General features: G+C 34.5%; 1 protein-coding gene across 2 annotated transcripts in view; it reads left to right on the top strand.

Moving 5' to 3' along the window:
* The window catches only part of EPHA6 (EPH receptor A6), a 959,072-nt gene that overhangs the window by 659,950 nt on the left and 274,662 nt on the right, over positions 1 to 24,460 (top strand). Inside the window, exons 7-8 of one of the 2 annotated variants that reach the window (XM_063661446.1) lie at positions 807 to 854; positions 1,268 to 1,430. In XM_063661446.1, the coding sequence (XP_063517516.1) occupies positions 807 to 854; positions 1,268 to 1,430 (211 nt within the window). The remainder of the gene's footprint in view (positions 1 to 806; positions 855 to 1,267; positions 1,431 to 24,460) is intronic. The other variant, XM_054481297.2, reaches the window with a different exon arrangement.

Below are 24,460 nucleotides of genomic sequence, written 5' to 3'. Positions count from 1 at the left end.
ATTGGTTTTCAGGCAAACACTAAATGAAATTTTGATGGGAATATTATAGACAGAATTTAAGCATCAAATGAATGATTCAACTAGTGACCTTGAAAGTCATTTTTCATCTCTGAAAATCTCTAGGTTTATTATGAGAATGGTGGAAATTAACTTGAGGGCCTGTTGACCTAGCTTGACCTATGACTTGTTTACACAAATGCATTTTTTTCCAGATACTCTATTAAAATATCATTGTAAAATTATTGAATAACAACACCATACAAAAACACTGTAGGTTTAATTTGTCCCCACCACCAGCATATTGTGGACAATCTCTTACATGGACAGGTAAAAGGAACTGTCCTGTTTTGAGATAGTGGGCAAGAGAGACCATGTAACAAACCCTGACTGTCTAGATCATCCAGAATGCCCTGGCAAGTTCACTTCTATTTAGTGAAGTGAGATAATTTCACAATTCATGCAAGAGACTGAGAACCAAGCCTCAAGCCCTGCCTCTGATTCTGCAGGTATGGTAAGTCTTTCATGCCTTTCTGTGTCTCCAGTGCTTTTTCATGGGCAGATAATTTTTAAATCTACTTCACAGACACTATGTAACTAGTATATGTTTAAAAATAAACTATAATATTTAGGGGAAGAGTCAATTCTCCCTTACAGGAAAAAATTCATTATTTTATTTCCTAAATTTGACTCAACTTCAGGTTTTACTACTGGGGAAACACTGAATTACAGCACAAAGTAATTGACTCCAGGATAAAAAGATTTCAAACTTTAAAAAACAGTTAATTTATTTCTCCTTTCACCCACAGGTCTACCCACGGATAGCGCCGGCATTTTGGCACTACCTGCGGGTAGAAGTGAGTAGCTGGTACTTGAATTCCCCCACCTTTGCTCCTTGCACTCTGCTGGTGTGGTCTGATCTGATGTGCCCATTTTGCTCAAGATGCAGCTGCCATTCTGTGTAAACATATTCTCACACCACCACCATTTCTTAGAGTTGGGTCAGGAATCTAAATCACCAAAAATACAAGTGCCGTTTATATAAGACTAATCATCTTTCTTAATAAATTTCCAAATAGGACCATATCATATGCATCGTTATGATAAACAGCTAAATGCCAAATTATGGAAAACCATGCTAACACTGTTTTGTAATCAATACTTCTGGTATTCAGAGCATAATTCCTCAGTTAAACTTTGGAATGTTTCTAGGAAACAAAGGTAGAATAACTCTGCTTCATTTCCTTTCTCCTTTTTTTCTGTCCCCCAGGAACATGAGCAGCTGACCTACTCTTCCACAAGGTCCAAGGCCCCCAGTGTCATCATCACAGGTCTCAAGCCAGCCACCAAGTATGTATTTCACATCCGAGTGAGAACTGCGACAGGATACAGTGGCTACAGTCAGAAATTTGAATTTGAAACGGGAGATGAAAGTAAGTTTCACACAAGGATATAACATAAGATGTGAATTTAGTATCATTCCAATTTGACCTGCTATTTTAAAACCAGGTGTGCCAAGTTTTTAATAGCTTGTTTAAATGAGATTTTGTTCATGTAAATACTCATACAGTCATTTCAGTTAATATTTGGTGCTATCATTAAATGCTTTCATGAAATGCCTTACTCTACCACAAAAGTAATGTGGCCAAAATGTGGCCCTTTATGCTATTACACAGAGTCTCTGTGGATGCCTAATAGTTCACCAGTCCTGGCATCATGATATGATCCTAATGAAAAGTTGGGAGAGAATAAAGCCATGAACAAATGGTTTTAGCAATTCAGAATTGTGGAGCTTTGGCCTTTTATCTCAGGTCAATAAAAACAGTGGTCAGGAGATGAACACCACTGACATGCACATTATAAGTTTAAATACAGATGTATGGGCTTCATCAGAAACCCACATTAATTTCGGGGCCTCAACATGCTGAAAACCAAAATGGGAGATGAAGGGAGTGAGATATTCCAATGTCATGTAACATCAACTTTGAGATCTTTTATTCATTCTAAACCCAGCTTTACCAATGAACTCTTTTTGGCCTTCAGAAATCCATCTTACTGCTCTCTTTGTGAGAATGGTAGGGATTGCTTTTGCCAGACATCTTTATGAAAAAGTGTCCAAATATATAAGAAAAATCTGTTTCCATCATTGTTAAAATACTGTATTAATATAATAATTCAATAAAAGTAAATTTATTATAGTAATTCCTTATGGATAACAATAATAATAGCTAGCATTTATTGAGATCCTAAAAATGCCTAAAATGACATGAAATATTTTACATGGAATTGTTCATTCAAACCTTTCAACATCCAGTGAAACAAGTATTATTTTTGTAATTTTACCTATAAGAAAATAGAAACCTAAAGGAGTTGAACAATTTGCCCAAATTTAAGCAACTAGTAAGAAGCTAAGCTAAAATTTGAAATGGAAGTGTATTTTATTCAAAGGCCTATGCTCTTAGCTACTCCACCATCCTACTAAATCTTATCATTTGTATTATTATGAAGTGTTTTTTGTAAGACCATAAAATAGGTCATAGTTTTTCAGTTTATCACTCCCTCAAAATGAAGCTACTTGGGTTTCAGATTCTATGACAGAAGGAATATTTTGTTGTTTTTACATTGATGAACAGTATTCACATGCAAGAACTTCTTTGTTACAATTATATCTAACTACAAAGGGAGAAAGTGCTGATGTATTTAAGTAAGAAGGACCCCAGCTTAGGGAGAATGAGTAAACTAATTAATAAAAAGAATACTTGTGACCTGAGTGTTTATATCAGTAATAGTCATTTAAATTTCTGGTGGAGACTATTGACTTTTTAAGCTAGAGAGAAAATTATTAGGAGTAGAATATTATGATCACAAAACATAGATCCACAATAAAATCCATATAAAAATATCAAAAGATTTGTCCCTGTTATGTCTTTTTCACTTTTTTTTTTCCCTGCCCACTTATCAAACCTTAGCCTAGGTATAAAGCTAAGGATACAGTCCAAGGAAAGTTTGGTCCAAGATTGTTGAATTATTGTCTTTTCTAGGCTGTGTTTCTTTTCACAGCCTGGAAAAGTTTAGCTTTTGCATTTCTCTTACTTTATTTCACAGATTTAAAAAATTCACCTAACTTTTAAAGTTTGACATTGTTGAGTATTGCATTTTTAAGTGAGAAATGCACTCTCAGATAAACTCATAGAGCTAAATCTAAATAAGTCATTTGTGTTCATTTGGGACTTCTACAGAAGGTCATTTGGTGTAATACTAACAAAAATTCTGATTTAAATATTAACAGTTTAATTTGGTTTTAACCTCAGATTTCAACTCATTGTACTTTCAGGACAATTTCTTCAGGCGTTATGTAGAATAAAAAGAAAGGTCTCGTACTCACAAGTGACTCAGTACAATTCACTCATTCAACCAACATGTATAGAATATTTAATATGTGCCATACTCGTATGAGGCTCTGGGGATAAAAAATAATATTAAGAGCTAATAGCCTATGCCTTCAAACAAGTTTCAGTCTCTATTTCTGGGGGGAAGATAAAAAATTTAAATCAAAAATACAAGATTAGTGACGTGTACTATCATAAAGATATACAAAGGGTATGGTGACAGCATAGGGAAGATGACTACTAGTTCAGCACACATGGGTGGTGAAAGGTTTCTGGAGGGTGATAGGCTGAGGTTCTTTCTTGGAAGAAGAATAGTCATGGAACAGAAAAAGCATAAAGGCCTCTAACAACATAAAAAACTTAAAGAGCAAATAATTTGGTGTGGCTGTGGTGAGGAGATGCAAATGGTAAAATGGTGGTAGATGAAGGTGGAGAGTTACACAGGGGCCAAACCAAGAGCACTTTTTAGCCATATTAAGGATATTTGCATGTATCCAGAAAATATTCAGGATCCATTGGTGAATTCAAATCCTGGATTAATATGACTAGTAATACATGCAAGACCCTATGCTGAGCAATTTACACATATTACCTCATTTAATTCTGACAAGATTATGCCTCATTTTAGAAACTTGTATAGCTTTACCAGAATCTGATACCTAGTGATTGGAGGTACAAGATTAGAACCCTAGAACTATCTGACAATGGCAGCAGAAGATGGTGAAAACTATGTTCTGAATTAACTGATTCATGAATGCCGCGAAAATGACTTTGATTAAAACCTTGAAGAGATAAAATGTCTGAGAAGAACCTGAAAATAATATATTTGTGTAAACCTGATGTTTGAGAACATAGAATGGCTCCTAAGTCAATTTACAGTCTAAGGGAAATTCATTTAAAGGATCGTTAAAACAAAAACAAAAAAACCTGGTTAGCTTTAAATAGCATTTTCAAAGCCTGCTGTTTATACCCAGGAGAGAATTTCAATGAATAATGCCATAGTAGCATATGGATAGGTTTCCCATAAAATCAAGGATATGATGATGTGAATCCCAGTTGATGGCATCCATCTTTTTCTCTCCATACCCTCCCGGCTCTTCTTTAAATTTTTATAGCCTTTGTTTCTCAAGTAGTGCCGGAATTATTGTGATGTCAGCTTTATTATTAAGTTCTCTCTTGTGTATTCCACTTAATTAACTAACTTTATAATACATTCATAGAGATGAGGTATGGGTTGGAAAGGAGTGATCTCATTTGATGATCTGGTTCAAATTTTTTAAAGTAAGCAAAATTAAGTAGTTTATAATTCAGTTCTTTTTAGCCATACTATTTTACTTTGTTCAACTTTGACTTTGCTAATGATCAAGGCAATAACATAATTATGAAATAATTCCTTTTGAAAATCATAATGCTCTTAACTGGCTACTTGTGCTATAAACACAGTGGCATCTGAAGAAAAATTATGGCGACCCTCTTGCACTTAGAGACCAGTGCTTGGTTCTTTTTCAATATCAAAATATGCTAGTGGAGATTCTCTAACTGGCTGACAAATGCTAAGATTACTAATCATCATTGTTAGCATCATAAAATTAGTCTACTTGAACTAGAGCTATTGGTTTCCCCTCTACCTAAATCTATAAAACAACCTTATTGCATATATGTATGTGGAGGTAGAGATATAGACAGATTGATAGATGGATCAAATTGACTGAACATATTCACTCATATATAGTCAGAAAATTATTTCCTTGTATTTTAATGTTTGCATTTTATGTATCTTCTGATTTCTCGCTGGGCTAAGTGTACAGTTAATATTATGTCCACTAACAGCATTTATTGAGTGCCTGCTGTTTACTGGCCTTATTATTAGGTACTGTACTTGATTGCCCCCTTCCTTTTTTAGAATAGAGTTATCAAAACTACAATAAAATTACAGAATCAGTAGTAAGAAAGTAAGAATATAAAAATACTTCATATGGATTTTCTTGGAAGATAGATGGAAATTAGGTGTTAGAAGCTAGTAAGAATTTTCTCAAGATTAAAATAAAATCTATATTATGCCCCAAAGCATTAACCATAACACATATCCACACACACACACTGGTCAAATACAGTCCTTTTTGGCTTATACAGCTGTAATAGGAAATTTTAACTGCTCGAATTTCTTATTATTTCTGAGCTTATTTTCTGGGCCTTTCACTGCAGAAAAAAATGAGAATCAAAATAAAAATTTGTTGACATCACCAGTAATATTAGCCATAACTTATAAATTGCTTGGTAAAAACATATTTGATACATTTTAACAATAATACTGTTAAATTACACTTACACATTTTAAAAAGTAATAAAATAAAGATAAGGAAATCAAACTCTTGTTTTTATTAAAAACACTAGCAAGATTTATATAACATTAAATTCCATTTTATAGTAGCAGTAAGTAATTTGCATGTGCAGTTTTAAAACCAAAATAAAATGTCTTCTGCTAGATTGTAGCCGGCTTGAACCTTCTGCTTAAATACTGAAAAAATAGCTTGTGAGCTATCAAAAGGGAGCAGAATCCATAGCTTAAAGCCAATTTTTGAAAGAAAATTGGAATTTTACATGTAGTAATTGGCAATGTACCTCTTCCATTGCCTTAATAATTATCTAAATGACCCACAAGAATTAATATATTGCCAACATATAAGCAATGAATTCCTTTTTCCTGAAAAGATTAATTACAGCTTACATTTTAACAACATGTAATTTAAGTTTTCACCTGTAGGCTGCATAAATCAGTTTTGTAGCACAAAAGCCACATCTGTCAGCATTTTAAAATGTATTATTTACCAAAAGTAATAATGATGGACTAAATTTATAGCACATAAAATAATCATATAAAAATCATTATAATCAACATTAGGAAACCAAACTATAAATAACTACATTATAGTGGGTATTTCAAAATAAAATCTTATGTCATGCCTTATATATTTTTACAAAAAGTGGTATGTAGATACAAATGAATAAATGTAACCACTTAATTATTTTGAAAATATCTGTAAGATTTAGCTGTTTTCATATGGTTGATATGTAAGAAATTTGGTTTGTTTTAACAATTTATAGATAGGAAATGATCCTAAAAAATAAGATGCAAGATTATGTTTCAGTTTCTTCCTCCCAATACATTTTTATGTCCCCATTTGATGAATTTTTCTAAATTCCATTTGCACACTTAAAAATTCTAAATCATTGCTTATGTTGTATTGAATACAACGTGAATTTCTCAGCAAGATATTAGGTACTCCTCTAAATGTAATCCAAACTGATATCATTTCTATCGATTTCTGCAAGTTAACATATTCTCTGGAAAAATTAGATTATTTGGATGCTTCATGAACAAAATAATCTGTATCTTCATCATATCTAAGATTCTTCTATGACTTCCAACTGGAATATTCGGAAAATGATCACGTTACAAATTGTCACTCTAGCTTACATGCCACTTTCCTGAAATGTTCTTGCCAGTGAGAAATCATCACTTCTTCCTTGGAATTTCTAAATATTTTATTGTTCAAAGGCGTAATTCTTTACTAAGTTGTAAACTTATTGAGATAAAGAACTATAGTCTGTATAGCTGTGTGTCTCAGAAAATGTTTTACACATAGTTAGGTTCCAATATACGTGTAATCAAATAAATAAATAAAATATGATTTACAAAAATACTAAAGAATGGTATGTTGCCTACCAGGTCAAAAAGAAAAAGAAATACTAAAATACTAAATATTAATATTAAAATATGAAAGAATAGGATGTTGCCTACCAGTTCAAAAAGAAAGAATCAGATAATTTTATTTGCCATAGGTAAGCAATATTGCTTGCTTTATTTTGGGTAACAAGCTATAACTGGCTTGAGTCATGTAAAAACATAATATATGCAGGTCTTACTACAAATTAATTGTTAATTCTAAATTTGGGGGCGCATTTTAGGTAGGGTAAAATGACGATTTTGTTGTTAACACATTTTCTTCCCTAAACTCTTTTTTAAAAACCTCCATTATGTTTGATCCAGTCTGTTGGTTGAAGCACAATCTGTACTGCTTCAATTACTTAGGATGAAATTAGCTGCATCATTATTAACACCAGCTAGAAATTTTGGAATGATTATTAATGGTAGCACATGAAGCAGAAAGAGGACCAGCTGACCCTGGTGGAGTAATAAAAAAGTTAATTAATCAAGCAGGAGGCAGACTTCATATTTATGAGTCTACCCGGAGGAGGACAAATTCCAGTATATAAGACTTTAATTTGAAGTAATCTCCAATCAATAGCACACTTTCAACATTGGCAGCCGTAGCCATCTAAATGCAAACATCAGTGGGAAAGGGGAGTTTTCTAGCAGTTAGGTTGTCTGAATATAAAGTGGCCTGTCCTATAAGGTAGCGAAGGCCCCTCATAATAAGAATTTGTGCTGAAGCTAATTGGGAGCCTGTTTAGCATGTGGTAAAAGAAATCCCTGCTTTGTTTAGGAGGTTGTGATACAAGTTTAATGTAAGTTCAAACATTGAGATTTCATAGCAACATATTTGTGAGTTCTAATTATGTTCCAATCACTTTTTAAAAATCTTTTCTGGTTACCAAAACATGTATAGCCTTTGCAGAAGATACTATTATGCCAATTTTACAGATCAAGAAAGTAAAGCATAATGAAGTACAGTAACTTAACACTACCCACAGGTAGTAAGCATTGGAATGGGGTTATTATGGCATTAGGCCCTTTTCATACTAATGCTTAGAACCAAAATTGAGTTCCCTTTCTACCCATTCGGTACTTTCACTTTTCTTTTTCACCTTAGTCATAATTTATAATTTTCTACATGATTATTTTTTATTATTACCTCCAATTCATCACCCTCCCTTAATTACTTATATTTTGCCTTAGCATAATGTCTTTGAATATAAGCGGATTTTCAGAAGACTATTTATAAATCTCAGTGCATCAAGTTCACAGAGCTGTGCAGTGTTTTAATGCGTATTTCTGGATTAATATACACATGGTAGACCAAGTATAACACTCCAAAGAGGCAAAATAATGCAGTTAGTATGATTTACTTAAATATGCAGGGTCTTGATGAAGAGTAACTATTTGCACAGAAAGTGGAAGTCTCCCTTTAAGAGAGACTGAATTGACAAAAAAAAAAAAAGATATTTTATTTCAATTATGCCTAGATCAAATTAGCATTTTAAATGATGGGAACCAGGCTTATGTACCATAAGACAGATTGAAGACTTTAATATTAAAAATATTAAAGATCATAACTTTGCTAAATGGGCTGGAAAGAAAATCATTAACTATTAACAGGTACTTAGATTTTGTAAAATGTGCATATCAAAGGGCAGTGTTACAGTGTGGCTCATATTTAAAAGAAAAGTAACAACAGTAGATCTATTTCTTAATACAGAAAGTAAGCTTATTTTTAAGGCACTAACATATAGCAACGTATGTAAAATATTATTTCTTTGGTATATAAACCATCATCCCTTGACTGGAAGTTTTTACAAGATCAGGGAACATTTCTTTTGTTTCTTTTTTTAAAAGATTCTCATTTGTGTATGCCGTGTGAATTTGTTCTCTTAGCAAATTTGAGGTAGGCACTACAGTATTATTAACTATAGTCACCATGCTGTACATTAGATTCTTAGAACTTATTCATCTTATAACTGAAGACTTGTAGTCTTTGACTAATATTTCCCCATTTCTTTCTCATTTTTATACCTCTTATATTGCTTTGCATGCACCTGGCAAATAGAAGGCATTCAATGAATTTCATATGAATTAATATTATCCAATAAATACACAATACTCAGTATTTATAAATACTCAATGTTGCTTCAAACACATGTATTTTATTATTCTACCTATATATTTTTAGTATTTTATTTTTGTTTATTTCGTACATATATTAATAACAAGCAGTCTGCTGAATGCTAAGGAAACAAAGGAGATAATATATGGTCTCTGTCTTCAGGAAGCTTATCACTAAACCACACTAGAGATAAGAGAGTTCCTGATTTATGTCATTCCCAAAGTCTGATTTTAATTTGACTTGATTTGAGATGGATTTTTTTTTTCTATCAGCCATCATATAAATTGCTTGAATTTTTCTTTCAAGCTGTTTGACTTTACAACCTTGAATTCTTAAAGAGAGCAAAAATGTTCCTTAGGTATTTCAAATTGCCCCAAATTTAGTGAAAAATATATTCTCTATGTAACACTTGAAGAGTTAGAGCCATTCTTCAGACTACACAAATCAGCTTTATTGACTTGTATTTTGATGTGGCTTTTCAAAAGTCGTATTTTAGTTGTTAGAAAAACATCAAGGGCAAAGCGAAGAAAACCTAATTTCTCATTATATTAATAACAATATGGAGGCCTTTCGAGAACTGCTGGTATGATTCTTAACTGTGGCTGACCTCTCACCCTCATCTGTTGCATGGTCATGCACTAAGCTCAAGTAGGGAATACAAGTATTGTGTTGTTCAGTAAGTGCTGATAGAATGATGTTTTAAAGCATTACGGGAGCTCTAGCTGGTTGTAGAGTATCATAGCGATGATATATAAATGTGGTTCTTACGGGGAAAGGGTAGAAACACATGATGCTGAGACGAAGTTGGCCTTTGGGAAGTCACAGACTGGAAGGATGACATAGCGTGGGGTTTTGGTTCCTGTTATAATTTTATGTCCTGGTCAAACTCTATCCACATGGTAATCCATTATTTTTCAGAGCTGAAAAAAAATCTGAGAATTGAATGAAAGAGTTGTAAAAATGTCCAAGTCAGGTTAAAAGTATTTCATATAAAATATATGAATATTAAATATTATATGTTTATGTCAAAATATAAAAACATAGTTTGAAAGAATTTAATTTGCATGGTGCCACTCTTCAATAAAAATCATTTAAAATTATCTAATGTAACATCTTCTCAATTTGTATTAGCCCAATGCAAAACAGCTGTTTGTGCTTTTTTCACCATAAAGTCACAAAACTGAATGGACAAATGTTTATAAAATAAACCCAGCCAGTTCTACAAAGTCCTGTACGAAGAATTAAGAAGCAGCTTAAGGGCCGGTCGTGGTGGCTCACGCCTGTAATCCCAGCACTTTGGGAGGCCGAGGCGGGCGGATCACGAGGTCAGGAGATCGAGACCATCCTGGCTAACACGGTGAAACCCCGTCTCTACTAAAAATACAAAAAAATTAGCCGGGCGCGGTGGCGGGCGCCTGTAGTCCCAGCTACTCGGGAGGCTGAGGCAGGAGAAGGGCGTGAACCCGGGAGGCGGAGCTTGCAGTGAGCCAAGATCGCGCCACTACACTCCAGCCTGGGCGACAGTGCGAGACTCCATCTCAAAAAAAAAAAAAAAAAAAAAGAAGCAGTTTAAGTATTCATGTTACACTTTACTTTTTCAAGGGAAACAGTAGTTCCCTTGAAATTTAAATTGAGTAACAAGAATTCTTGGCAAAATTGCAGGAGCACTTAAAAGATTTAGCTGTGTGTGCACAAACCCAAGCATGACATGTGTGAGCACATTACTGTACTATAAAGATAGGCAAAGGAGCAGAATACGGCAATCTTACTGCTAGATATAAAATAGCTGATTCACATCAAACAGAATTTCATATTCTCTTATGCTTCTGGAAAACAGCATTCATTTAAAAATTCTCTTGCACTATAGTTTTTTTAAATTAGTTATCTTATATTTGCTGGATGCATAATCAGTGAGCAGACTAAATAATTTTGTCAACAAATAATTTTGGCAATTCCATCAACAATAAACATGGCAATATTACTTACTGAATTTAGCACACATAAGTGTGTGTATATATGTACATATATACACACATTCATATACATAATACATATATTCTGCATTCATATACACTTCCTATTCCCATTTTGAGATAAAAGAATGAAATTATCATTATTTTAAATATTGTTACATAAGTTGTTACCCTTGGAAGTAAAAATAATTTGTTTTAAAATTTGATATAGTTTGTGTTAAATTTAATATGAAGGAGAAAGAGAAGGGCACTTGAGAGGAAGCAGTAAAAGCTAAAGCAAGCAGAAGAATGTTTAATTGTTCAACTTGTTCATTCACCCATTTATTCAATCAAAACATATTAATAAATGGGCCAGATATAGATGTAGGCACTAGGGATTCAAAAACAAAAAAGGATAAACCAGTTCCCTGCTTTCACAACAGCCAGTGAGAAGTTCAGAATATTAAACAAGATTCCAGTAGAAGGCAATGTGTATTGTATAAGGGAGCACAAGGAGAAAAATGCAAACAAACGTGACAAGGAAAGCTGCCAAAAGGTAATGTCTTAAAGGAAACTTGAAGGTTAAGTCAAACTTGGCTGTGAAAGTAGGTAGGGGTGCAGTGAGGGTGGAGGGACCAGATGAGAGAATTGGGGAGCTTTTGCTCTCTTTAGGGAGGGACCAGATGAGAGAATTGGGGAGCTTTTTCTCTCTTTAGACAGAACAGTATGTGTGCAAGTATAGAGATCAAAGAGAGCATGGAGCTTTCTAGTAACTGGAAGAATGTCAGTATAGCTAGAACTGTGCTTTTCAAAAAGTGAGCCCTGTGCCAAAGGCATCAGCAACACCTGGGAACACACCAGAGATGCACATTTTTCAGACCTCCCACTAGACTCACTAAATCAGAAACTCTGGGGGTGGGACCCAGCATTCTGTGTTGACAAGCCCTCTGGGTTATTCGGCTGCAAGCTCTGGTTAGAGAACCGGTGCCATCCTCAAATAGCACAAGATTGGCAGCAAGGAATGTGGGGATGATGATCTCAGTACAAGAAACACAAGATATGTGTCTAGTGAGGACCATGCAATGCCATCCTTACCTTGCTACTGAGGCTCAAATTTCCTAGGTTTTTATTTTTCTTCCAGCTGTATGTAGTTTTGGAGACAGGCAATCCAGTCACAGTGAGCTTCCCGTAACTGACTTCCCTGAAACCACTGCGAACACATCTAATTATTTCCTCACCTTCATTTTACCACGCTAAAAATAAAACCTTCCAAATATCTTTTTTCATTGACACTCCTATAGCTCTCATAACTTCCAAATTCCCTAGAGACGATTTTAGCCTTAGAAAATTCACTTACTGAAGGTGCTAGAACCTTGGGAATCATCAGTTTAAATTCTAATACATGTTTGCTCTCTGCCAGCATTTAAGCCTGCATATATCTCTCTGACAGTTCATGTTTGGTCTGTGAACTTTCTGAAGATGCAGTAATTTATGACCTGCTCACCAGAACCTTCTGAGAAAACTGGAGCTAAGGCATCCTAAGTCAAACCTTTCAAGAAAATCCAGACATTAAGTTATCTGGGAAACTTAGTGAATCTAGATAGCACAGGGGTAATGGTGATATGTTAGCAAAGGAAAGTTGGACAACAAAACTAACATGCCATGCAAAGGCACTTGTCTCAGGCTCAGTAACATAGTTGTACATTTCTAATCGGTGAAAGAAAAAATGCTACATTCAATTAGGCATCATAGGACTTGGTTTCTTGGCTCATGAGAATTCTCCTCTTTAGAACCATAAATGAAATAAAGCAAACATGCCATATTATCTCCCTTTGCTCTAAAAATGTGAAACTCTCCAGGTATTGGGACCTAAGGAAGGCAATGTAGTTGATTTATGTTTTGGTTTCCTCATGGGAAAACTAGAAATGTATTCATTTGTATGTAGAGTCATTCATTCAAAAATATTCTTGAGATCCCATTCTGTACATACTCAGGCTATAGCAGAAATAGACAAAAATCCCTGCTGTCCTGGAGCTTATATTCTAGAGAGATGAGAAAGACAACAAACAATAAGCAAAACATTTTATATGCAGAGGTGTGGTGTGTTGCCTAGATTTCCCCTTCAGGACCCAACTAGTGGGAGTTCTGCCTGCTGAAAGCTCATAGTTGAAGGCTCATAGCTGCAGACATTGCCCCTGGCCAAAAGAAGCTGCATGCCCCAGGGTCATGCCCTCTGCCTGGGGACAGTCAGAATCCAAGACTCCTCGATGTGATGTACAAAGACCCATGCCCATTGTGTCAATTAAAGACAACCCAGAAGAAGACCAACCCAGCTCCAGCACTCCTTGGGGTCCGCTGAGGTCTTTGCAGCTACCACGTGTCAAGTCAACAACTGCATCTTTCCATGGGCTTCCTGTACTCCCATATGTTTATGCTGCGGTCACTCCCCAGAAAACATGCTGCAAGCCGAGCTCCATTGCAGAATCTGTGTCCCAGTAAACCCCATCTAAGACAGACAATAAGAGATATTCTGGTGAAGAGTAAAGCTGAGAAGGAGGATAGGGAGTATCTGCCTCCTAATGTGAGAAAAGTACTCACTGCAGTATCTGACACAAGTAACACGTGATCGTTCGAAGTTAACTATCACCATAATCCTAACTGCTAATCCAAACTAGGCAACTGGCAAAAACTTCAGGGAGGATGGCCTTACTTTGGTCTTGAAGAAAAGGAAGAACTTATACAAGCAGGAAGAAGAAAGAAAATTTTTATGTTAGCAACTGATTGATGCAATTCAATTTGGCAGGTATTTCGCAGGTAAATTGCAAAAGAGAATTAGCAAAGAGGAATTTTGTGTAAAAGTTCAAGCTTTGTACTTACTTAAACTTGGATTTAAATTTTGACTTGATCACATCTCAAATATGGGACTTTGAATAAGTCAGTTAACAACTTTGTGCCTCAGTTTCCACATCTGGAAAAATGGATGTAAGGATACCACCTACTTTCTAAGGTTCCTGTGGGTATACAGTGATTCAATGCATGTAAAGTACTTAACAACAGAAGAGTATCCAGCTGTCACGTGGTTAGAGCTCAATAAATGATTATTAATACTGATATTATTGTTACTAGTTTTGAATCTTAAATTCCATTCTAACAGCTTCAAAATAGTGTTTAAAAATGTTCTTTACCTTCTTGCATATGGATACCATATAAAAGCAATCAAATCGTTTTCTTATTCTTCTCCTGATATTTTATTTTTTATACCCATGAATTTACTATTAAGATAGTTAGCTAGTTTTGGTGTTAGTTTTTGTTTAATTTATGTAGGTGACATAAAAGAAGGAGTGGAATTCCCCAAGGTATGTTGACCTCCCAGGGCTTAAGCTCTGGACAATTTGACTCAGCTAAAGAAACTCCACGTTTTGACTTCTGAGATACCAAATCTTAGTGAGCACAGTAGGCAAGTCAGGGGGCCTCCATTAGGCCCATTCCAGCAATATCACCTTGTAGATCCAGAACCACTGTCTCTACTGTTTCTATGGTAATCAAATTACTGAGAAGTTGGCCTACTTTTCTTTTAAACACTTAACACATCAAATGTCTCAGGGCAAACAGACAACATAGGACAGTGGTTAGAAGCTCGAACTCAAGAATTGGACTATCTAAGTAAATTCTGGTTCTGTCCTTTCTGATTATGTGACCATGTGCAAATTAATTAGCCTTTTTGTGCCTCAGTTTCTCCATCTATTAAATGTAGGTAATAATACTACCATTTCATATGATTATTTTGAAGACTAAATGAGTTAACATAAGTGTTTAGAATTATGGAGAACAGAGAAGAGCTCTCAAACGTGTTTTTTAATATGATAACTACCACCCTTCTTGTGAGGGAAACTCCACTGAGTTCAGTATGATTTTTTGGACCATCCTTGCTGCGAATCAGCTGGTACTCACCTACGTAAAGAAAAAAGGAAATAATAAAAAAGAAGAAGAATGTAATTCTGGCAAAAGACCTTTCGTAGGACAGCCTCTGTGAAATCCTCCTCTGTTTTCAAGTGGAAATGAGAGGACTTATGTATCATAGCCACCTACTCCACTATAAATTTTTTAAAATTAAAATAATAGCCATCTCGTGAATTTCCTTGCACAGAAATAAGCAACTTACCCGAAAACAAGCTTAGCTATATATTGAAAATCATATTTTTGGCTCAGAATAGGTATTAGGTATGTTATCACTTCTTGAATATAAACACAGAATATCTTGCTTGAAGAAGGATTTCACTTTTCAAATTATTGGATAGACAGTTATGAAAATATTTAAACTTGAATAAAGTCACATTTTGTTTACTGAGCATAATAACTGAAAAGAAGGCTACTCCATTCTTTTCTAAGTGATTCCAAGTTATCTGACAAACAGAGCACCAAGTAGGAACACACCAAAAAGACTTGGGGCTTTCTAATTACCTTTGGCACGTGCCTCTTTTTTCTGTCACGTTCTGTGCTGCAGCTCAGAATGCATTTGAATCCTTGTGAATCTTTGACAACTACTTATTGTTTAACAGAATAGTCCCAAACATATATATAACTAATTTAAGTTATTCATGTCACTCAATAGAGATAAGAGAGATATAAGAATAGTCCAAATTTCATGTTTTAAACAAAAAAAAGATGAATTTTAAAAAAATTATTATTGTACTTTAAGTTCTAGGGTGTATGTGCACAACGTGCAGGTTTGTTACATATGTATACGTGTGCCATGTTGGTGTGCTGCACCCATTAACTCGTCATTTACATTAGGTATAGCTCCTAATGCTTTTTTAAGCAGTAAGTAGCATGACTTTCCCCATATATATAATAAGATATCTAAATTGGTTTTAATTTTTATAAGGATGCTTTCTCAGAGGAATAAACAGAGGAATAGTGATTTTTTATCTGCATTTCTCTTCCTCCTAAGAGCATTTGAGGCAGTTTAAAATGTATGCACAAAATGTTTAATAGATTAGAACTAAAATAGAAAATTAGGTCCATATACACAAGAGGGAACAAAGTGTCATTCTGATAATCATTACTAGAGATGCACATGTATGTGCCATCTCTGCCTCTGAAATTTCCAGTAACAGCCAGAGAATAGAAAAGTTATCATACACTCATGAAGCACAAATGTTCTAAGAAAGATTTATAGAGGCCATTGAGGAAAATGGCCTCAAGCAGCTTTTTCAACAAATACCAAAGTTTTTTGTTTTTACATGACATTTTCTGACTACAACCTTTGATACAGCCAAGGTAAAGTTTCACTAATTGAAGATGATTTTTCCATGATGGGAGAAAGGAAGGTTACTTAATTCATTCCATGCACACAGACTTTAAAAGACAAACTATACCTAGGAAGTAAATGAAAGGAGTTACCTTTTAAATTTGTTTCCTAAAAATTTTGTCTGTTAGCCAGGAACTTAAAATCAGAATAATCTAATAGGACCCTTTGATTGCAGATATCACATAAACCATGAGCTAGGTTAAGCAAAGAGGAATGAAGAAATGTCCTAGACTAGGCTTCAAGAAAGATTGAGACAAGAAACTGGAAAATTCTCCAAAAGAAAGACAGCTTTTATTCGTAATCCGCACGGCCACTCATCTCTGTTTTTTGCTCTAAAGACTAGTTTTACCTGTGTCTATGTTCATTTAGGAAAATATGTCTATGGCTTATAAGTCACATTTCCCTTAGTGTCAACCATGCATGAAAATTGCCAAACTGATTGTGAATCCTAATCCCAAACTCCTGCAAGAGGGAATGTGGTTGGTCCAGTTTGGGTCAGATCTCTGTCAGTAATCCAATGCATATGACTGGGTGCCAGAGACAGGGAGAACAGTCTTCCAAACTCCTGCCCTGTGGGTGGAGGGAGTTTTCAGAGACGGGGCTGAACAGATACCTCAGAGGATGTTTACTAAGAATTTTGAGGTTGGTCTTTAATGAGTGCTTAGAATGTAAATTTTCTACTTTCATATCAATAGATGATACAAATGGTACAAAAATACGGTGAAGCAATAGAGAAGTCCTTCCGCTATAAATGTTGAGAAGCCCAACCAGTATTTTTGCAAAAGTAAAAATAAAACCTCTCCACGTTTACACTAAAATGGGCTGCAGGCAAAGCAAAGATTGTCCTTAGGGAGCAGATATGAATCTGCCCCCACTGTTAGATATAGTCTAGATTGAGAGTTCAGAGTCCCACACCACAGGATACTGTGAAAAAAGATGATTCTGGCCTGGAAATTTTTCAAAGCAGGTGTTGTTGCAAGTCATCAAAAAGAAACCCGAGGAGTAATGCTCCCATGGAAAAAGTTATATTGAACTGCGTAGCTCTGCACTATGCTTTCCTGGATAAGCTATAGAAAAAAAATATGCTTGTATAAAATGGAAATATCTTGTCTCATTGTGTGAAGTTTTGATCAATTGCCTTTTGTCTGCCAAAGAAAATGATTTTCATTTTGATAAAGTCGACGATGCTCAATTCTTTCTGGCAGCAGTAGGCTAGCAGAATTATTTGTATCCTGAAGTTAATTCTAGTTGTTGAAAATTACACCCATATCATCAGCATGTAGGAAGATGCTTATCTTTCTACCTGCCATGATAGCAAATACCCAGGTTGTCTAAAATCAATGCCATATTGTGAAGATACTAGTTAAAAATTAATAAATAAAACACAATACTGTTTTTATATTACATGACAAGGTGAATGGATATGTCAGGAAATGTTCCCTTTCATTTCAGTTTTAGAAAGATATTTACTCCCACATTTGTAGATCCTAATATTAAGCTTCATTTTTTACTTAACTCAATTCCCTAGGCAATGAAGTCAAAATTTTGTGAAAAAATCAATATGCATAAGTAAACAGTCTTATTTTCATCAAAATAATAGTAGTAAATAGTAGGGCAATATTGTGCCAAAAACCTTCTTGCTGCTAATATAAATTATTTAACTTGGAGACCTCACACACATGGCTTAAGGAGAAGCAGGGTGTAAATAATTGAAGAGATGCTGAAAAAATTGATGGAGCCATAGTTTTGTGCTAACATGGGGTTGGCCTTTTTAAAATAGAGTAGTCTCCCATTGAATCTCTCCAGAATTAATCCTGGTGATTGATTAGAGGTTGTTTGAGGTAAATAGTTTGGTGTTCTTCAGAACAGGCTTCAAACAGTGATCCAAAAGCTTCCCTTAGAACTTACTCACTTTCAGGAGATGGTTAAATGAGTTTTGGCATAAAGCAATAGCAGGTCCTAAAGGAAATATACTTGGGTCCATAACGCTAAGAAAAATTGGCAGCTGGCATTGATGGTTAGCTGTGCTTCCATAAATAGTTCTACTGATGCCAAATAAAGGACAACTGTAGCCTCAAATTCATGTTATCATAAACTGTGAAAATTCACTAAAAGCCTTCCACAGGAATTTAGCTCCAGTATTTTGGTGATAATTAGTTTATAATTAGAATAGGTTTCAATTAAGCAAATTATTTCACATTCTAACATGCTGTCTTGCTAAACTTGCCAGAAATGTTGTCTGCCCATTTGTTTTCTTTTTCTTTCTTTGTTTTTGCATCCATGCAATTTTTATTGATACATGAGACCCATTGATATAGGACAGACAGGACTGATTTCCCCCCAAAACTATCCGTCTATTAAAGAAAAATAAATTGGAATATCTCCTGGCACATGTGTTAGTCATTCTGTAGAAAAAGGTTGTTTTAGAAAGGTAAGCACATTTCCACTCCATTTCACCCTACGCTTCCAATCCTATCCATCCAGTTACCAGGCAAACAGACTTGGGAGGCTGTGTTTATCATCAAAATCAAAAGACGATAGTAAAGTTAGATAGAAAACATTCAGCTCAAACAACATAATAAACAATGAGAAGTAACTATACCTCGTTTGGATATATAAAGTCCTGCGTCACCCTGCCCCATATCAGCATTTACATCCAGTCTAATTATTTTCTCTTGGTTCATTATATTCCATAGGACTCTCCATTTCAAGTGACAAAAATGTACTGGCTTAATGAAAAGTGGGACTTTATTGCCTCAGGTAACTGAAAAGTCAAAGGGGTAGCGTGAGGGTCAGGCCAAATCCAGGCTCTCCAACGATGTCTTCAATGATGTCTCAGTCTCAGTTCTGTTTTCTTCTCTGATGGGTTTGTCTTCAGTATTCTCATGTATTTGCAAGAGTTTATGTCTCTGGTAAAAATGGCAATTTTCATTAAACTAACATCTGCATATACCCTATTCTAGAATCTGAATATTAGTAGTAACTTGAGAAAAACTCAAGCATGCTGACTGGAGTCAGTTTCAGTTTAAATTATTATGACCTATTCCTTGCCTATCTCTCCAACTTCCTCTTGTGCATATTGGTATGTGTTCCAGGCATCTCAAAGTATATATAAACTCCTGAAGATGTTGTGCTATTTGTATCTTCGTAGTATTTGTGATGTTTCCTCAAGCTGCGGTGTCCAATATCTACTCACCATGTTGGTGACTTGCAGATTTCTTCGAATCATTCCAGATTTAGTTTAAGAATTACCTTCTTTATAACCTTCCTGTGATTTTTTCTGTGGAGATTACCACTCTCCCCTTCTTGTCCTGTGACCTTCACACATACCTCCATTCTAGCACCAGTGTTTCTGTGTTACAACTAAGATCTGCATCTCTATCTTTCTTACTAAAGAGAAATGCTACGAGGAAATCACACTTCAGTTTTCTTCATCTCCCCAAGCTCTATATCACAGTGCTTAGCAAATGGTATTTTTGTTGTTATTGAGTGAATAATGAGTTGGTGAATGAGAATTTCCTCAAGAAATTATTTAGATTTTTTTCTAAATAATTCTGTGTTTTTAAAATCATTTTCTTTAAATATTTTTTCTTTGAAAAATAGACTCCAAATAAATCTAAGTTTATACAGTTCATACAACTTATGAAATTTGTGATCCCTAATGATTATCCATTTCATTACAAAGCTCTTTATCTCAAACCACAGTAACTGTTATATTAAGAAGCTATAACCCCAAGTGCATAGATATGCTCACCAATGTGCAAATATCTACTATTAATATTATGGCAGATGCTGAATAGTATTTAAAATTGAGCATCATTGGTTCCAGGTCAGTGATCCAGGGAAGTTGTGAAATTTGTATGGAAATCCTATTTTACACTGGATCTTAAAAGACTTTTTAAAGGATGAAAGATATATGCATGAAGATATAAATATTCTTTGAGAAAAAAGTTCTCAAGACCTATCTCAACTGCCAGTAACGATATGAAATACAGACAATTACAAATTACATCTTTGACATTTAGGATGTTGACCGTAGTTTCAGGTGTTTAAATGTCTCAATCATTTTCTTTGTTCTTTGAAATTTGTTACATGAAGCCTACCTATGGTAAGGCATCTTGACCATTCATTAATGAACACAAGAATCTCTTAAAAAAAAAAAAAGTCAGAAAATACTTCATTACGCTGCGCTATTTGCCTCTGCTTCTGCCTCTCCATTAAATTGTACCCAAATCACATTTTCCAATTATTCCTGTGTCATCTGGCATTTTTAACTGACAAGTAAATTGAGGTCATCAGGAACAGTGAATCTCAAAATCTTTGGTGTTTCAGTGTAGCCACAGTTTGATATACTGAATTGTATTGTTTCTGGAGAAGTGGCAGAGGAGTAGAAGAAGGCACAGCTGTGAAATCACTTTCTGAAAAAAAAAAAAAGTATGATCCCTGCTAAGGGCCTCTGCTTCAACAGAAATGATCCATGAGGTTTGTTTCCATCCAGCTGAGAAATCAGTAATCAGCTTACTTGAATAGAAAAAAGAATCTCTTGCTATTCTCTTTTATTTCTAATCTTAGAGATACTTTTCCTTTGGGTAGATAGCATCAAATATTGAATGAATGTAAAAAAAAAGTCAGTATAATACTATGTTGACTGTATTTACTTTTTTTCAAAGCCTAGACAGGGATATTTAGGAAAAAAATGACCCACATTATTTTCTATTAATTTATTTCTGAATAAATTGTTATTTCTGATCTTATATATATTTTCCTTTGAGTAGATAGCATCAAATATTGAATGAATGTAAAAGAAAGATATCAGTATAATACTATGTTGACTATTTTTACTTTTTTTCAAAGCCTAGGCAGGGATATTTAGGAAAAAGAAATTTACCCACATTATTTTCTATTAATTTACCTCTGTACATACTGATTTACAAAATACAAATATGTAAGGGAATGTAATGTAAAATTACAACGTGTTTAAGCATTACTATTGACACACAAATCAAGTAAGAAAACTGTTCCTTAGCCAAGGCATTTTATCCTTATATTTAGAATGTGATTTTTATCTCTTTTTCACAAACAATACACATGTATTAATACCTGTACTATGTATGGCTTATGCTAATCCCTTGTTATATAGAAAGTTGTAACATATTATTCTGCCCTCAAGAGGCTTGTAGTAGAGATGAGTCAAAAAACTGAAACTCTCAGGAAATGAATCATTTTGGTAATTTCAGTTTTTGGCCAGGGTTTAATCTTAGAAGTATTATTTTTATAACTTTATAATAGTTTGGAGGCAAATATTTTTTAATCATGCATCCCCAAACTCTTGTCCTTTCAAATAAAATATATTGGACTTATCTCAGTATTTTCTAATTAATATTGAATGATCATATGTATGTATTGAGTTATAAAACATAGTGAATTATTTGATGCTCCTTGAATTTTATAGGGCTATTTGATCCTAAACTCCTGGCTCCTGACTAGTGTACACTTTGGAATCTTGTGTCAGATTTTCATTTTTTCCACCTCTTCCAACAGTCTGACTAGCAGTGTGCAATTCTATTCAACTTTGTCTTTGTAGATGCCTCCCCAACCTATCTTCTAATCTGTTGCCTACTACACTATTTTATGAACTTGGAAATCAATAAATATATATGAAGTAAAACTGTGAGGTGTCAACGCTGTATTACAGTATGTGGACCTCAGTCAGATGCCTTTCTAGAGAATCTTTTTTATTTGTTTTTTGTCTTGCTTTCTATCATTCAACTGAATCACATAATTGAGCCTGCTGTCTAGCTGATTTCAAATACATGTGATAATATGGGTACCTGAACTAAGAAAATACAGTGGGAGTTGGAGAGAATGAGAAAGAATCTAAGAAATACTTTAAAATTATAAGGGACAGGACTGATAAACTTGGAAGGCGAAGGAGAGAATTGGATGAGGGCTGAGTCCAAGGTTTCTTGCCTGAACATCTCTGAGAATAGGACATGGGAAAGGGATGATTTTACCTTCTAGGCAATGGGGAATGTTCTCAATATTTTAAAATGTTATTGTGAAGAATAATTATCTGTCCACATAATGTGGATGGATTGTGAAGAGATACTGTGGAAAGGCAACCTAATAGCAAATGATGAAACTAGTCTATTCCTGCGGGGCTGAAGCCTCACAGTAGGCTGTGTCACTGGTAATAGAGGCAGGATGAAAAACTTGACTCTGGACTTGGAGTTGTAGGAAAATGCAAAATCAAGGATAACCCTATGCTTTCAAATCCACGTGGCCCAAATGATAACAATATCATCTACAAAGTCACAAGTTTATGTTCATCTAGAAGATATGTTTCCCCAGCTTTCATTTGTATCTCATACTCTTCTGTCTGCATGAGAATGTGGTGTTGAGAATGTGCAGATTAATTAATCTCCATTGTGTGTTGCTAAATTCTCATAAAGTTAAGCCAATTCTGATTTCTATACATTATCTGAGAGGAGAATTTTCCTGTATTGGTTGTCCATAAACTTTAAAACTAATTTACTGGGTATCATCAATTCATGGCTTTGTTGAGATTTGTGCTATGCTTAAAGAAATCATTCTGGTGAAATGATGAAGACAATTTATTTCACTGAGCAGCATTTTTTGTGAGATGCTTTATTTAAAAATTCGTATTAACTACTGTCTTCAATAACTTTAAAAATATGTTCATAACAGAAAAGAGTTAACTTTAAAAATCTATTCCACAGAAAATGACACAGAATACAAATAACAGATTTTACTTTGAAATGTAAATATAAACTAGAATAATCTTGATTACAGGGAGACAAAATCATATGCCTCCATAGAAGAAAATTCTTTGGTTAAAAATAGCCAAATTGCCTTTCTCAACACTTTCCTAAAGATATGAAATCTCTTTTTTAAGTATTTAGATTCCAAGTAAAGCATTTCACTTTTTTTTTCTTTAGATGGAAACAAACCACACTTAATAATGTCATCACAACTTATGCCAAGCGCTGTTGCTCAGTTACAATTTTGCAAATCTTTTTGGATAATTGCTTCCTCTTAAGAAAGTATACTTCTTCCCAAATCGTAGAATGAAATATATCATTTTAATATATCTATCTTTGTCCAAGAATACAACCTCACAATTAAACAAAGGATCATTTCCAATCAGCGAGTCACAAATAAATTTTATTTTACACTATGGATTTCAGTGTGGTTCTTTTTAGGGACAAGTTTGCTTTCAACAGATGCTACTTATGTGAGTAAATGATACATTTTTCTCCTACAAAACTAACGAGAAGTAAACTTCTGCTCAGGATTGAAAAAACTGAATGGATAATGCCATAGACAAGTTTTCATAACAGAGACATTTGTAGCTATACTGTATTTTCATGGAATCCATTTGGCAGATAATTTCATGGTTTGCTTATTTGTTTCTTTAAGTGTCTATTTAAATAAATCAAACTAATGAGATCTCTAGCCAAGGAGGTGATCATCCTGTTCCTCCTCTTACTTCTTCCAACACATTACATTTTCCCAAATTCCCTCTCAGCTCACTCACTGCCAGAGGCTGCTTGTTCTTTTCCAACACCGTTCAGTTTCCCTTTTGTAACAATAATTACTTCTATAATTTCTTGTTCAGTGTCTGTCTTCCCCACTGAACTGAAAATCCATGAGCGCAGTAACTGTGTTTTGTTCATCACTGTATACCCTGTGTCTGTGTTAGTGCCTAGCATATACTAGTTGCTCAATAAATATTAATTGTATGAACTAACAAATTCTTAACCTTAGACTCATATTTCTGAGCTTTAATCCACTCAACTTGGTAAAATGTAGCAGTCTGAATTCCCTAGTAGCTTCTACCTCCCAGAAAGCATTGTCTCCAAGCACACAGAATAATTGGATTTTTCTGATTAATGTTGGGTACACTCTCTTCACGTACATTGTATAGCTACACTGATGGTAAAT

The sequence above is a fragment of the Pongo pygmaeus genome, chromosome 2, assembly GCF_028885625.2.
Source record: "Pongo pygmaeus isolate AG05252 chromosome 2, NHGRI_mPonPyg2-v2.0_pri, whole genome shotgun sequence".
Lineage (NCBI taxonomy): Eukaryota > Metazoa > Chordata > Mammalia > Primates > Hominidae > Pongo > Pongo pygmaeus.
This window is presented reverse-complemented; position numbering and strand designations above follow the sequence as displayed.